At 34.4% G+C, this 14,649-nt stretch overlaps 1 protein-coding gene across 5 annotated transcripts in view; it reads right to left on the reverse strand.

The window, feature by feature from the left end:
- The window catches only part of ANKRD49 (ankyrin repeat domain 49), a 42,917-nt gene that overhangs the window by 25,624 nt on the left and 2,644 nt on the right, over positions 1–14,649 (reverse strand). The window contains exons 2-5 of one of the 5 annotated variants that reach the window (XR_004959254.1): positions 13,514–13,865; positions 11,423–11,822; positions 8,944–9,097; positions 3,729–4,536 (exon numbers count right to left, since the gene is read on the reverse strand). Coding sequence is in view for 4 of the 5 variants with exons in the window: in XM_036258868.1 (XP_036114761.1) it covers positions 11,361–11,822; positions 13,514–13,768 (717 nt within the window). In the remaining variant the exon portion in view is untranslated. Of the gene's footprint in view, positions 1–3,728; positions 4,537–8,109; positions 9,098–9,575; positions 11,823–13,513; positions 13,866–14,649 lie in introns of those variants that run through there. The other 4 variants (XM_036258870.1, XM_036258869.1, XM_036258872.1 and 1 more) reach the window with 4 other exon arrangements.

Genomic DNA, 14,649 nt, shown 5'->3' on the forward strand with positions numbered 1-14,649 from the left:
CATCATGTTCTGTAGTTCTCAGAACAAAAGTTTTGCATTTCTTTTGTTAAAGTTACTCCGAAGTATTTTATTCTTTTCTTTTTTCTGGTACGTGAACCAAACCCAGGACTCTCTGGTCTGCAGGCCACCGCTCCAACCACTGAGCCAAACCGGCCAGGGCTGAAGTATTTTATTCTTTTCGATGGTATTGTAAATAAAATTGTCCTCTTAATTTAATTTTGTTTGCTCAATGATAATGTTTAGAAACACAATTTCTGTACATTGATCTTGCATCCTAGAGCATTGCTGAATGCATTTATTAGTTCTGGTAATTTGTTCAATGGATTCCTTATGATTTCTATATACAAGATCTTATCGTCTGCAAATAGATGTACTTTTACTTCTCTTCCAGTCTGGTTGCCTTTTAAAAACATTCTATTTCTCCCCTTCCAGCCACTATATAATTGCTTGTATATGTCTTACTTTTAGATATGTTATAAACTCTAAAAAAATTAATCTTTTTGTTTAAACATTCAATTATCTTTTTATATACTTATTTTATAAATCTGGCTTATAACATTTACTTGTAAAATTAATCTATAAGACCATTTAGGGCCTTTTGAGAATCACAAATTTGAAAGTATCATTTTTATATGACTAAGAGTTATTTTTTAATCATCTTAACCAGTTTAAAGTATTAAGTATATTCACATTGTTGTACAACAGCTCTCTAGAACATTTTTGTCTTGCAAAACAGAAACTTTATAATCACTGAAGACCAACTCCCTATTTCCCCTTTTCCCCCAGCCCCTGGCAACAACCCATTCTACTTTCTGTGTCTATGAGTCTGAATACTTTAGATCTCACAGGAGTTTAAGTCATATAGTATTTATCTTGTTGTGATTGGCTTACTTCATTTAGCACAGTGTCCTCAAGAATCATGCCTTTTCTAGCATGTGACAGAATTTCCTTCTTTTTAAAGGCTTACTATTCTGTTTTATGTATATACTACATATTCTTTATTCATTCATGTGTTTTTGGACATTTGGGTTGCTTCCACCTCTTGGCCACTCTGAATAATGCTGTAATGAATGTGGGTGAGCAAATCTCTCTATATGTTTTGGATGTTAACCCCTTATCAGATATATGATTTGTAATTATTTTGTTCCATTCTGTATGTTCACTTTCTACTTGAATCTCCTCCAGATTTCTATTATTTATCTTCTGCATATTGACTTTTATTTCTTAGTAAAAATATATATAAAGTCCTTCCCTTTGCCATGCTAAATATCCAAGTTTGTATTACTCTACTTCTTTTCCTTTGTGGCCTATTTTCTTAACAAGATTATTTACATTTGGTCTCCAGTTGCTCTCACCCAATTCACTTTTTAATTTCCCACAGTCTGTTTCCATTCTCTCCATGTTATTGAATTTAGCCTTTTAAAGGTCACCAGTACCTATTAATCTCCAAATCAAGCTATGCTCTCTCATGTCTCTTGGCCTCTCTAATAGCATTTGACAGTGATTTATACCCCATTTTTCTTGAAAGCGTCCTATTGGTTTCCAAAACTGTGCATTTTCCTGACATTCCAGCTACCTCTCTAGTGGTAATGTCCCCCTTACTGTCATTCTTTCCAGAATTCCAAACTCATCACTGTAGCCATTCCTTCAAGTTCCCTCTTTGCTCTTTTTTTCTCCTTTTGCTAATTCATTCAATTACAACACTTTTATTATCACCTTAAGGTGCTATGCCTTTTAAATATCTCCATATTCAATCTTTACCCTGGCTCCAATCCTATGGTTCTATCTGCTGGTTGAACATCACAGTCATAATACTTTGGAGCCATGAGAAGCCTAGAGATCACTTTGCTCAACAAATTCCAAACTGCTCCACAGTACCCAAGGGATTTCCTGGAGACGGAACAGGTGGGTCTTTATCTCAAGCAGCTCCACTTTTTTTTGCATTGTTTGTTCATTTAGTATGTCTTCATTGAATGACTCTTTAACGTCTTATAGACATTTAAAAGATAATAATGTTATGAATAATTAATGCTAGTAAATTTGACAATTTAGATGAAGTGGACAATTCACTTAAAAAACTCAACTTTCTGTCCAGCTGGTGTGGCTCAGTTGGTTGGGTATCATCCTGTACACCAAGAGGTCACTGGTTCAATCCCCAGTCAGGGCACATGCCTTGGGGGGGGTGTGTAGAGGGCAGTAATGGATCTTTCTATTTCTTCCTCTCCTTTCCTCTTTCTCTAAAACCAATAAAAATATATGTTAAGAAATAAAAACAAAAATACCCCACAACTTTAAAAAATGGATACAAAAAGAAATATAACCTTAAAAGTAGTTCTAGAAATATAACTATTAAAGATATTGAATTCAAAATTAAAACCTATCTCACAAAGAAAACCTAGTCTCACTGTTGAATTCTTCCAAACATTTAAAAATAATATAACACCAATCCTATCCAAATAATTCTTGTAGTTAGAAAAAAGTTAACACTTCTCAACTCATCTTTATTAAAAATCTGAAAGAACACTACAAAAAAAGGAAATAGGTCAATCTCCCTCATGAAGACTGATTCAAATACTAAAAAAATATTAGCAAATATAACCCAGCATGTTTAAAAAAGGATAACACATCATAATAAAGTTGTGATTGTTTTAGAAATGCAGCTTGTTTAACATCTGAAAATCGAACAATGTAATTTATTGCATTAAGGACATTTTTTTAAAAGGAAGAAATTAACCTGTTTTTATTATCAGTCAACGTGGTTGTGCACATAGAAAATTCAAACGAACGTACAGACAAACTATTAGAATATGTTTATTAAGGTCACTGGACACATAGTCAACAACAAAAAAGTTACAAATAAATAGAAAACATAATAGTATCAAAAGTCACCAAATACATAAGAATAAATCTAAGAACAAAAAGAACTGCACCTAAACACTCAAAAATATTATCAAGAAAAATTAATGAATACCTCTAAATAAACGGAGGAATATATTATTTTCAAGAATTGTAATACAATATTATAATGATGTTAATTGTCCTCTAATCTAAATCTCAGCAGGGTTGTTTTAAAAATAGAAATTGACAAGGATTCTAACACTGAAAAGTAAATTCAAAGGGCCAAGAATGGCAAAACAACCTTGAGGAATAAAAACTAAGTTGAAATATTTACACTACCAGATAGTAAGATTTACTGTCAAGCTACAGTACTAAAACTGTGGTACTGAAGAAAGGCAGGTCAATAGAACAAAAGAGAAAATCTATAAACAGACCAAACCATATAAGATCACCAGATATATGACAAAGGTGTCACTACAATGCTGTGTGTGTGTGTGTGTGTGTGTGTGTGTGTGTGTGTGGTCTTTTTAATAGGTGGAATTGGATAAGCTGGATATTACTATGGGAAAAAAATGAACCTTGACTCCTACCACATATCAAACACAAATATCAACTCAAAATGGATTATCACATTAAAGGTAAAACTCTAAAGCTAGAATAATAAAAAAATATGTTCATGATCTTGGGGTAGGCAAGCATTCCTTAAATAGGAAATAAAAAACAAACACTAACCATAATAAAAATTGATAAATTATAGGTCATTAAAATTAGGATATTATCTTCATTAAAATCACCATTAAGAGTGAAAAGGCAAGCCACAGACTGGGAGAACATTTTTGCAATCCATATATCCAATAAATAACTAGTATCTAGACTATATAAAGAACTCCTACAAATCAATAAGGGCCTATAGTCCAATAAAAAAATGGAGAAAGATAAACAAGTACTTCACAAAAGAGGAGGTCCAGATGGCAAATCAGCATCTAAAAACTTTTTCCATATCACTAGTCATATGTACAATGAGATATTACTACATGCCTATTAGAATTGTCATTAAAAACAAAACAAAACACAAGATGGCAATAAGAAAGGTTGGGAGGATATAGAGCAACGGGAACTCTCATTCATTGCTGCTAAGAGTATAAATTGGTATAACCACTTTGGAGAACTGTTTTGACAATTTTTACTAAATCTGAATATAAATATTTCCTATGGACTAACAGCCCTAACACTAGATATATACAAAAGTGTATGACCTGTACACCAAAACCATACTCTAGAATGTTCACGCCAGCACTATTCATAAAAGCCCCAAACTGAAAAGAATTCAATGGCCTTTCAAAAATCAACAAAATATATTTATAAAGTATTGTATGCTCATATCACGGAATACTCTATAGCAATAAGAAAACAAACCTCCACTACATGCAAAAATATGGATGAATCTCATGGATGTAATATTTAGTGACAGAAACAAACACAAAAGTATACATAATAAGTGATTCCATTTACACAGGCAAAATGAAACAATGGTGATAGAAATTAGAACAGCAGTTACCTTTGAAGGAACACTGAGAGGGAGCACAAAGTAGACTTTGGGGTGCTGTGTTCTGTATCTAGATCTGGGTTGTAGTTACACGGGTGTATTCACTTTGTAGAATTCATCAAGATTTCTGAACTTTACTGTTTTCTATACCTCTACAAAATTATATAAAAATTAAGCACATTTTAGTTAGAAAAAATATGCCTGAAAATTTTACTCATTAAAAAAGTGTGGTTTACTTTGATCAAATAAAAAGGAATTATACAATTATTGTTTTTCTCTTTTTGTATCTAATATCAAAAAGCTTAGAGATAATTTGTCAACTGTAGTAACTCTAGTTATTTAGGTGGTTTATTTCCTTCTTTCTCCTTCTAAATGGCTTTTGATTTTCTATTTCTAATTATTAAATGTGTTTTCAATTATACACAACCTGAAATCTTTTTGGGAATAAATTACTGATAAAAATAACTATAAAATGTACTGTTTTATCTGAAAATGCAGTTACCATTTTCTTTACTTTTTTATTAAAAAAATGAACAACAAAAACATCAGGATGGCTTATCCTAGTTTTTTTTTTTTTTTTTTTCCAAAAATTTCTTTTCTTTATTGATTTTAGAGACAGGAAGGGAGAGGGAGAGATAGAAACATCGATGAGAGAAAACATCGATTGGCCGCCTCCTGCTTGCCCCACACTGGGCATGTGCCCTGGCCAGGAACTGAACTGGTGACCTCTTGGTACATGGGCCGATGCTCAACCACTGAGCCATACTGGCTGGGCCCTAGTTTCATTTTAATTAAAAACTCAAGACTAAATTTTTCTTGTAAAATTTATAAAATGTATTGGTACTATTATTATTTTGTATTAGTAAAAACTAGTGGATTTTTACATTTTGTGTTTAATTCTATAGATTTTGAACACATCTCCAGAAGTCATTTTAGTCTTTTCTTCTGCTTAGTAACAGGGCAACTGAATAACAATGAATGTTTAATGCTATTGTTTTTTCCTCCAGAGTAGGTGCTATAATCACTTTGGTATCCAAGATTCTATAATTCCCGATCTAAATTACTTTAAAAGCAAATAAAATCCTTCTTATAATAACTAAGCCATCTTTTCAAATCTGTTGAATATTGTCAAATAAACTATTTTGAGGCCATTATTTTGTTTTCTATGCTACCATTTAATGGAGAAACTGCTCCTTCCAATAACAAAGGGCTTTTTGCTTGGATTTTAAAATTCCACTAACTTGGTAAAATCTTTTTTTTTTTTCCCTCTTGGATAATTAACAGGACTCTACAGTCCCAAGAAAGATATACCCCTAAAGTTTGATGAAGAGATCCTTGTATGTCCTTACTTGCTATGAAAAAATAATACGTACAAAAACTTAACCCATTTAATGTACAGAATTTAATGATTTGGGCAGTTGTATACACCTGCGAAACTACCACTACAACGAAGCTACAGAACATTTCCACCACTTCCAGAAAATTCTTTCTGCCCTTTTCCAGTCCAACTTTTGTCCCTGTCACCAGACAACTACTGCTCTGCTGTCTATAAATGAATTTATTTATCCTCCAAAAGATATCCAGTTGTTCCAGTACTATTTCTTTAAGGGAATTTCTCATTGAAATCTTTAAGACTCTTTGTCAAACATTAATTTATCATTTACATCTGGATCTATTTCTAGACTCTGCTCTATTGATTTATGTCGTCACTATGTCTATTACCACACTGTCTTAAAACTATTGTTTCAGTTAGTTTTGAAATCAGGTTGTATAAATACCCTTTATTTTTTTTTTTAAAAAACTGCTTTGGTGCTTATGAGTTAATAAAACTTTTATTTATGTTTTATGCTATAAAATGCAATTTGTTCCTACTAGTGGTAATTTTTATGTTCTCAAATTCTACCATAAATAAACTACATAAAAATAGTATTAATGAGCCTGGCTGTAGTGGCTGAGTGGACTGAACATTGTCCCATGGACTAAAAGGTCCCGGTTCGATTCCCGGTCAGGGCTTGATCCTCAGTGGGGGGCATGTGGGAGGCAGCCAATGTTTCCCTCGCACATCGATGTTTCTCTCTCTCTCTCTTCTCTAAAAAAAATTTTTTTTAAATCATGTGTTATTTAAAAAATAATAATATTAAGGAAAATTGAATTTTTTAAATTATTATTTGATACACAGATATTAACATTCAAGAATACCATAGAGCCCTGGCCGGTTTGGCTCAGGAGTTGGAGCGTTGGCCTGCGGACCAGAGAGTTCCAGGTTCGGTTTCCGCTAGGGGCATGTACCAAAAAAAAAAAAAAAGAACACCATAGATAAAGGCTACAATATTTAAATGTGAGCTTTCTGGAAACTTAGTTCATGACAACAGGCAACTGACTTAACCTGCAATAAGCCCAATTTCCCCATTTCTAGCATAGCATCTACCTCATGGGGTTACTGTAAGGCTCACATGAGATAATGTATGTGAGCACTTATAAAGCACAGTTGATACACATGTAAGCACTCACTGTTAGCTACTAATATCACAGTGGTTCAGTGTATCACATTTTGGATATATATGAACTTTCATAAGATCAGATGAGACTGTATTATTTATGCATTATATAAATGATGATGGGGAAGGCTGATAAACAAATGTAGAATATATTTTACACTATAATTTTGATGTATTTCTTCTTGAATTAATTTTTAAAGTGAAAGTAACTGCCAAAATAAATTATACCATTTATTATTTTATTTAAATAACGAATTAAAAGAATTTTACATCTATAATGACATTAAGAGAGTTGTGTCTATTTCTCTAGTGGTTTTATCCCCAGAACCTGCTAGCTCCCTCCCCATGTCATTCTTCTCTGACAAACACTATTGTCTTTGCTTACCCATTCTCTTCTAAAAGTAAAAAGCTTGTGTATCAACTTAATAGCATTTTATTCAACATTGCAATACAAAAATTTACATTTGTAATGGGGCAATGTATTAAAAATCAGGATTTGATTATCATCTCCATTAATACTTAGAAGTTAGAATTTCTCTAAAAATTAACTAATCTAACCTAAGGCAAAACCTGGAAGTAGGAAGTGAATTTTTCTTACAAATGACACTCAATACTGAAGTTTTCTTTTTCTAATTGTATGTTTTAGCCAATTTTGAAATGTGTTTAAATGACCTCACTAATAAAATACTAAATATTTAAAATAGAATCAATGATTATCTAATTTTTGAGTGTGTGCTGATGGATATTTGGACTTTACGGAAAAAGTGCTTTAAATAAAATTATATTGCATGCTAATAAAACAACTTTGAGGCTAGCCAAATAATGAAACTCCTGCCTCAGAGACTTTGGATGGTACAGAGCTGGGAACATTTGGCAATGTCTGGAGACATGCTTGGTTGTCATAAGTGGGGAAAAGGAGTGAGAAGTGCTACTGGCATGAGTGAGTAGAGGCCAAGAAGGCTGCTAAAGATTGGGCAATGCCCAGGATGCCCCCACAACAAAGAACTATTTGGCTCCCAAATCAACAGTGTGAGAAACCCTGACATAAGACTACCTTTCTAGATGGACTCAAAAACCTCCTCATTGTCTAAATGTGTAGACCAAAATCAAAGGAATAGAGAAAAGGACCCTAATATACATTTCCTTTTGATTCTTCTTCTAAGCTTTGCCTATCTTCAAATAAGAAATATGCAAAAGCACATGAAAGCAAATATGAATTCCAGTGCCTTTTTTTTTTTTTTTTCTGGAAGGTGCCCTGAAGGACCTGTTTCTTGTATCAGGTCTCAGTGTGATTCTCAAAGCACAGCTATGTCTTGGCCCCAGAGCCGATCCCTTCAATCAGGATATGCTTTCTCTTTGAGTTATTGGAGTGTGGGAAAATCTGACAGGCACCTGATTTTTAAAATAATGGCAGGATCATTTCTCATTTTTTTTGATTGCTAAAAATTGCCTCTGTTGAAGGCAGCTGTATCTGAAAACGAAACTCTAATGCCCCCTCAGGAGACGGTGCTCCTTATGAATCCACATTAATTCTCCAATGATGTTTTCCTAATTTTCAAGTATTTATGTCTAGTAGAGATGAAATGCTGAACCTATTACAACAGAAAGAGAAAGAAGAAAAATTAGGTAGCAACTTGCTCTTAGATTTTTATAAGCTATACATTTCATGAAGCAGATTTTTCTGGCCTACATGTCCTGCTACTCTGAGACCCTCTGTTGGTCATGGCAATGTCATTAAACTCCTAGTGAGAACTATTAGATTTACCTGAGTTTCGATTGGATAATTAAAGCAATAAATAAAAAAAAAATGAATGCTCTTTTGTGTTTTTATTCCATGTGCTCAGTGTTAACAAGACCCATCCTGAAAAGGGAAACAATTAGTATGAATTTAAAGAGTAACCCATTTGCTAGACATCGAGGAGCTGCATATAGAATGAGCAATAAGCCATTCTCAGATTCCAGGCCCTGGATCTATTCTGGAAATACACCTTCTCTCAGAATCTCATATCCTTTAAGTCCTTGTAATTATTTGCTCAAATTCTTTTACTTTATATTGCTTACTTCCTGAGGTTTTTTTTCCTTCTTCTGTTGGATACCTCTGACATCGGGTAGGGACCTTGGAAGATGAGGTAGGCATTTTTCCTAGGTGTAGAGGTGTTTGGATTCTTAAAAGACGCTCTGTGCTGCACATTTTACTGGAAAGTCGTGAGAGGAACTACATACAGGAATATAAAGGGAGAGCTTTAGGATATTCAAGGATCCAAATACCTAAGGTAGGAAGGGCATTTCTCCTTGAAATGCTCAATACCATTTGTGTGTGTGTGTGTGTGTGTGTGTGAACCTACCATTTAATAGGTGCATTATCCACATTATAGCTCATTTACTCCTTATAAAACTGTAACAAGATAGAATAGTATCTCCATTTTACATATGAGAAAACAGAGTTTATTTGCCAAAAGTCACAGACGGTGACAGATCTATCTGGCTCAGAGTTTAATATTCCTCCTAATTATTCAGCTATGCCTCAGGCAATGTTTCAGGAGTCTGGACCTGCTCAGTTCAATAGAGTAGCCACTAGTCAAATGTGGTTAGTCTGAACTGAGATGTGCCATAAAACACTCACTGTATTTTGAAGACTTATACTACCAAAACAGTAAAATATCTCAACAATTTTAAAATATGTATCTCATGTTGAAATGAATAGTTTGGATTTATTAAATAATATGTATTATTAAAATTAATTTCACCTGTTTTTGTTTTAATGCAGCTACTAGACAAACACTAAAAATTTTATGTGTGGTTTTTATCTTTGTGATAACTCTGACTTAGATCATTTCTACTTAGGTTCCCAGAAGTAAAATTTTAGGATTTCAAAGGGAAACTTTCAGGAATTTACATAATCAACAGTTACTCAATCTTTCTTAATTTACTGTTTTCTAAACTTAATAAACAGAGATCTTAAATTCCCTTTAGAGAAAGCACTTGATATTGCACAGTTGAATGGTCACCTAGTGATCTTACAGAGGGACTAGAGCATCCCATGATAAACTAATTATAGTAAAGGCATAATCAGTGACTTTGTGATCATATCTTATACCTCCCAGTGTCATCCATTCCTAGGGCCATTTCAGGCAGAGTGATGATGGTATGTGTTCATTAAGAACTGATATAGAGGTTTCATTTTGATAGGGACAGAATCAGAGCAAGTGTTACTTCTTTGGGCCTCTTTTTATCACGATGTTCTAGCACAGTGGTGGATGCAGTAATAGATGCCAATGAATAGAAATAAATGAATGCTTTCACATCCATAAAATAAAGACTCTAAATTCCATCACTATAGTAGGTTGTGGGCCAGAAAGCTCTCTAGAGAATCGTATTTAAGATTAAAAAGAACCCTCAAAAAACAGCCTGGCTGGTGTGGCTCAGTGGAGTGAGCATCATCATCCCATGGAAGAATTCATGCCTTATTTTGTTATTCAAAACTTTTCTTTTTTTGAATATTTATATTTATGCTTTTGTCACTATCCACACTGGCTTTTTTAAAAAACCTGAGCCACTGTATGGTTCTAGCCCCAATATAATAATTAACCCCTTACTCATTTGTCACTTGGCCTTTATATTGTTTGCATAAAATTAGGACCCTGGAAAATCAATACTTCCTGTGAACTTGAGAGGCTATATGAGCAGTGCTCAAATCAGCAGGATTAGGCAGGTAAAACCAGCCAGGTAGCAGATATATTATGATCTCTTAGACCAAGCTATAATTGTGGGCATGTCTAAAAGTCATGCTGACTCAGCACTAGAATAGGAATTCTGTAGGTGGACCAGGGTGAGGTAGGACTGTCCTCAGGACTATGTGAATTGTGGTAGGGGAGGCAGTATATAACATCCATGGATTAAACACCCAGCTAACTAGTTTCCTGAAAATGGTCTAGGTTCTAAAGGACAAAGATCTAGGTTCTTAATTTTCTTAACGTATGAAGATTCAAGTCACTATACTATGTTAATTCTTACAGTTTAAAATGAAAGTAAATGGCTGTGGTAACAGAGATGACAGTTGAACTGCACCAGTATATTTAAGACTTTTAAATTGAATTCTGAGTTACCTTACCTTATAAAAATACATGCCAATATTCTAAATACTGAACAAAAATTCAGAATGGGGGATATTTAAAAATATATTTTTCTTGGATCAGCACCAAAAATATCATTAGTTTTCTGTACAACCCATGACAAATTTTTAAGTATAGGTAAGTTAAAGTTTTTTCTGATAAAAACCACACTCCACAGAAATCATTAAAGATACATCCAAACAACTTTCAAATACATTTTGACATCAAGGTCAGGCAATTCACTTGGAAGGATACCGACTACCACTGAATTTTTGTAGTAAGACTTGATGTCAACTTTGTATTATGGGAAGTTTTGACAGAAAGGAGGCACCAGTACTTAGAAACTTAAGAGAACGATTAGAACCATTAAGACTGAGGTGAAGAATTTGTGCAGCCTTCCACAATTTCAAAGAGGTAGTGATAGATACTTGTCCTCCTGGCGATATCAAATGCAGTTTCTTCCAAGTTGTTTTTCAGACCTGGTTTGATGTAGCGGTTCATCAGGAGAAGTTCTAGGGTATCTTTGCTGTCTCTGTTCCCAGCAGCAAGATGTAAGGGGGTCAACAGGCCTTTTGTTTGGGCATTGATATCTGCATCATGCTGAAGCAAGAAAGAAGCTACTCTAGTATTATTCCACTTACAAGCACTGTGCAGGGGTGTCCAGCCATCCACAGTCACCGCGTGAACGTCTGCTCCTTGTGCAATTAGCTCACGGACAACATCTAAGTGTCCACCGTAGGCTGCTCGATGAAGAGGGGTATACTCATCTTCATCTCTAGTGTTCACCTGAGTGGCCTTTTCAGAAAGTAGTCTCTGTACTGTAGTAAGCTGAAAAGAAAAATAGAGATCTTTAAAAAACCCAACTCAAAACTAAACAGTAAATCAAGAAAATTAGACTGCCTAGTGGTGTCAGATTTGATTAAGTTAAATAAAAATTTACTTATTAGCAGATGACTTTAAAATAAAAATACGATTTCATTTTTGGAGGGGAAAGGGCAACTGATTTAAGAATGAACACGTTAGTGTTAACCATAAAGTATTGCTTTTAAGAATGTCATTCTCTTAATATCAACCCATATATTTATTCCCTGTTCAATTAAAGCTCTTATCACACAAGAGCTTTAGTCCTAGAAAAACAATACAGGCTATAATTGTATTGGATATTTTAGATGTCATATGTAAAGAATTCATAGTAATAGATGAATTGTCCTGTAGGAGTAACACACCAATGTACATAATGTATAAAACTTTAAAAAATAAACTTGCCCTGGCCGGTTTGGCTCAGTGGTTAGAGTATTGGCCTGCAGTCCAGAGAGACCCGGGTTTGGTTCCCACTAAGGGCATGTACCTCGGTTGCAGTTTGTCCCCGGTCTCAGTTGGGGTTGTGTGGGTGGCAACCACTCGATGTGTCTCTCTCACATCGATGTTTCTTTCTCTCTCTTCCTCCCACTCTCCCTCCTGCTCTATCTGAAAATAAATGCAAAAATGTCCTCAGGTGAAGAGAAAATAAAAAATAAAAAAAGAACTTCTTTATCAGAACGTAATGGTAATAAAGAAATCTAGAGATTAAAGAGCCCAATTCCTTCTAACTAAAACAACCTTAGACACATTTTCAGGAAGAGATTTTCAGTTTGGATAGGCCTGTGGTGGGATACAGTTGCTCTTGGGATAAAGAGTTATCCAAAAAATGCAAGTCATTTTAGTTATTAGTGTACTAACAGAGGCATGAGGGAACTCAATAAAATGAGGTAGAAGTAGCTGCATGGGAAGAATAGACTGTTGATGTTAAGTAGGATCACCGTACTTGGATGATCCTGGGCAAAACAATATTCCCAAATCTCAATTTCTTAATCTGTAAAAAGGAATAATATTATCTATCTTTAGGGATATACAAGGCTTCAATCAACTAATATAGTAAAGGCACATGGTATATATAGTTGGTAGCCAATAAATGTTAGTTCCCACCTTCCCTTTCCTAAATACTTGTTTCTAGGATGATCCTAATGACTTAATAGAAATGATTAAAAAATACAGATGACTGCTTGTGATCTTTATAGTTAATTATCCTTAAAGCCCTCTAAATATTTAATTTGACTCTTTGTAGCTTACCATGTGCTTTCATGTACACTGCCTCATTTGATCCTCAAAACCCCATATAAAAGAGGTATTAAAGCAGCCATTTAAAAAGAGATTTAAAAATTGATAGAGAGGAAGGGAGAGGGAGAGAGAGAGAGAGAAACATGGATGTGGAACATTGATTGGCTGCCTCCTGCATGCCCCCTACTGGGGATGGAGACAGAAACTGCATGTGCCTTGACCAGGAATAGAACACCAACCAACTGAGCCATACCAACTCTGACATGGCCATTTTTACTGATTAGAAAATAGCAGTCAGAAATAGTAAGATTTTCCCAGAGTTACAGACTAAATAGAGGTTTAAGGACAGGTCTTCTAGCTCTAAATTGAACACTTTTCCTCTTATATTATGGTTTCTTCCTCAATTTTTTTTTTTTTTTTACCCGATTTTTTTCAGCAGCCCAAAGAAGCAATTTGCTTGGATCTTTTTCCATTTTTTTTTCTTGCAATTGATACCACTCTTCAGGCTTTTCATCTTGTTCCTCATCTTCATCAGAATTCCCTACCCAGAGGCTTTCGGTACCAGTGGGGATAAGGTGTCCATGTGTTTCCAACAACTCAAGTTGGTTAAACTGTTCAGAAAAGTCCAAGGAATTCTCTGGATCTGGTTGTCCATCATTTACTTTCTCTTTCTCCATTTTTACTACTATTCTAAACACAATGCATTTCAAATACCAGAGAACAAATAATATTTTTAGAGGTGAATTATATCTGCTTTATTTTATTCATCAAGATCTGAAAACACAAACAAAAAATTATTAGCAAAACAGTTAATTGAGGCTTTATCAACAGCATAGATGAGTCTTACAAACATACAAAAATAAACCCTGTCTAAACTCTTTGGTTTATTGATAGCCTTTATATTCACTAAATATTAGAACTGATACCTTTCAGTTATCTATATCTTGAATAACCTAATATTTCTTTTGTTGTTGTTTTCTTCTACTAAGTCAGTGGTTATAACTGTAGAGGCATATCTCATTTTATTACAGATGTGTGTTTTTTGTTTTTTTTTTTACAAACTGAAGGCAAGACCGTCCACCAGCAAAAAGATTACCTTTCGCTTCATTGCAGTGGTCTGGAACCAAAGCCATACTATCTCTGAGGTATGCCTGTATTTATTTTGAACCTATTGGTTTAGATACTATTATATTACGCTAAGAGTGATAAATGCTTGAAGTTTTAAAATTATAACTAATAAAGACAGGCACATTTTTAAAAAATCCTCACCCGAGGAAATACTTACTGCTTTTAGAGAGAGGTCGGGAGAGGGAGAAAGGGAGAAGGGAGAAGAGAGAGAGACAGACAGTGATGTGAGAGAAAACCTCAGTTGGTTGCCTCAGGCATGTATCCTGACTGGGGATGGAACTCACAACCTAGGTATGTACCCTGAGCAGGAATGAAACCTGCAACCTTTTGGTATATAGGATGATGCTCCAACCACTGAGCAACACCAGCCAGGGCAAGACAGGCACATATTTTATAAACTAGACACATAGATACTATAGAGCAGAAACAA

The sequence above is a fragment of the Molossus molossus genome, unplaced genomic scaffold (assembly GCF_014108415.1).
Source record: "Molossus molossus isolate mMolMol1 unplaced genomic scaffold, mMolMol1.p scaffold_m16_p_13, whole genome shotgun sequence".
Taxonomy (NCBI): Eukaryota; Metazoa; Chordata; class Mammalia; order Chiroptera; family Molossidae; genus Molossus; species Molossus molossus.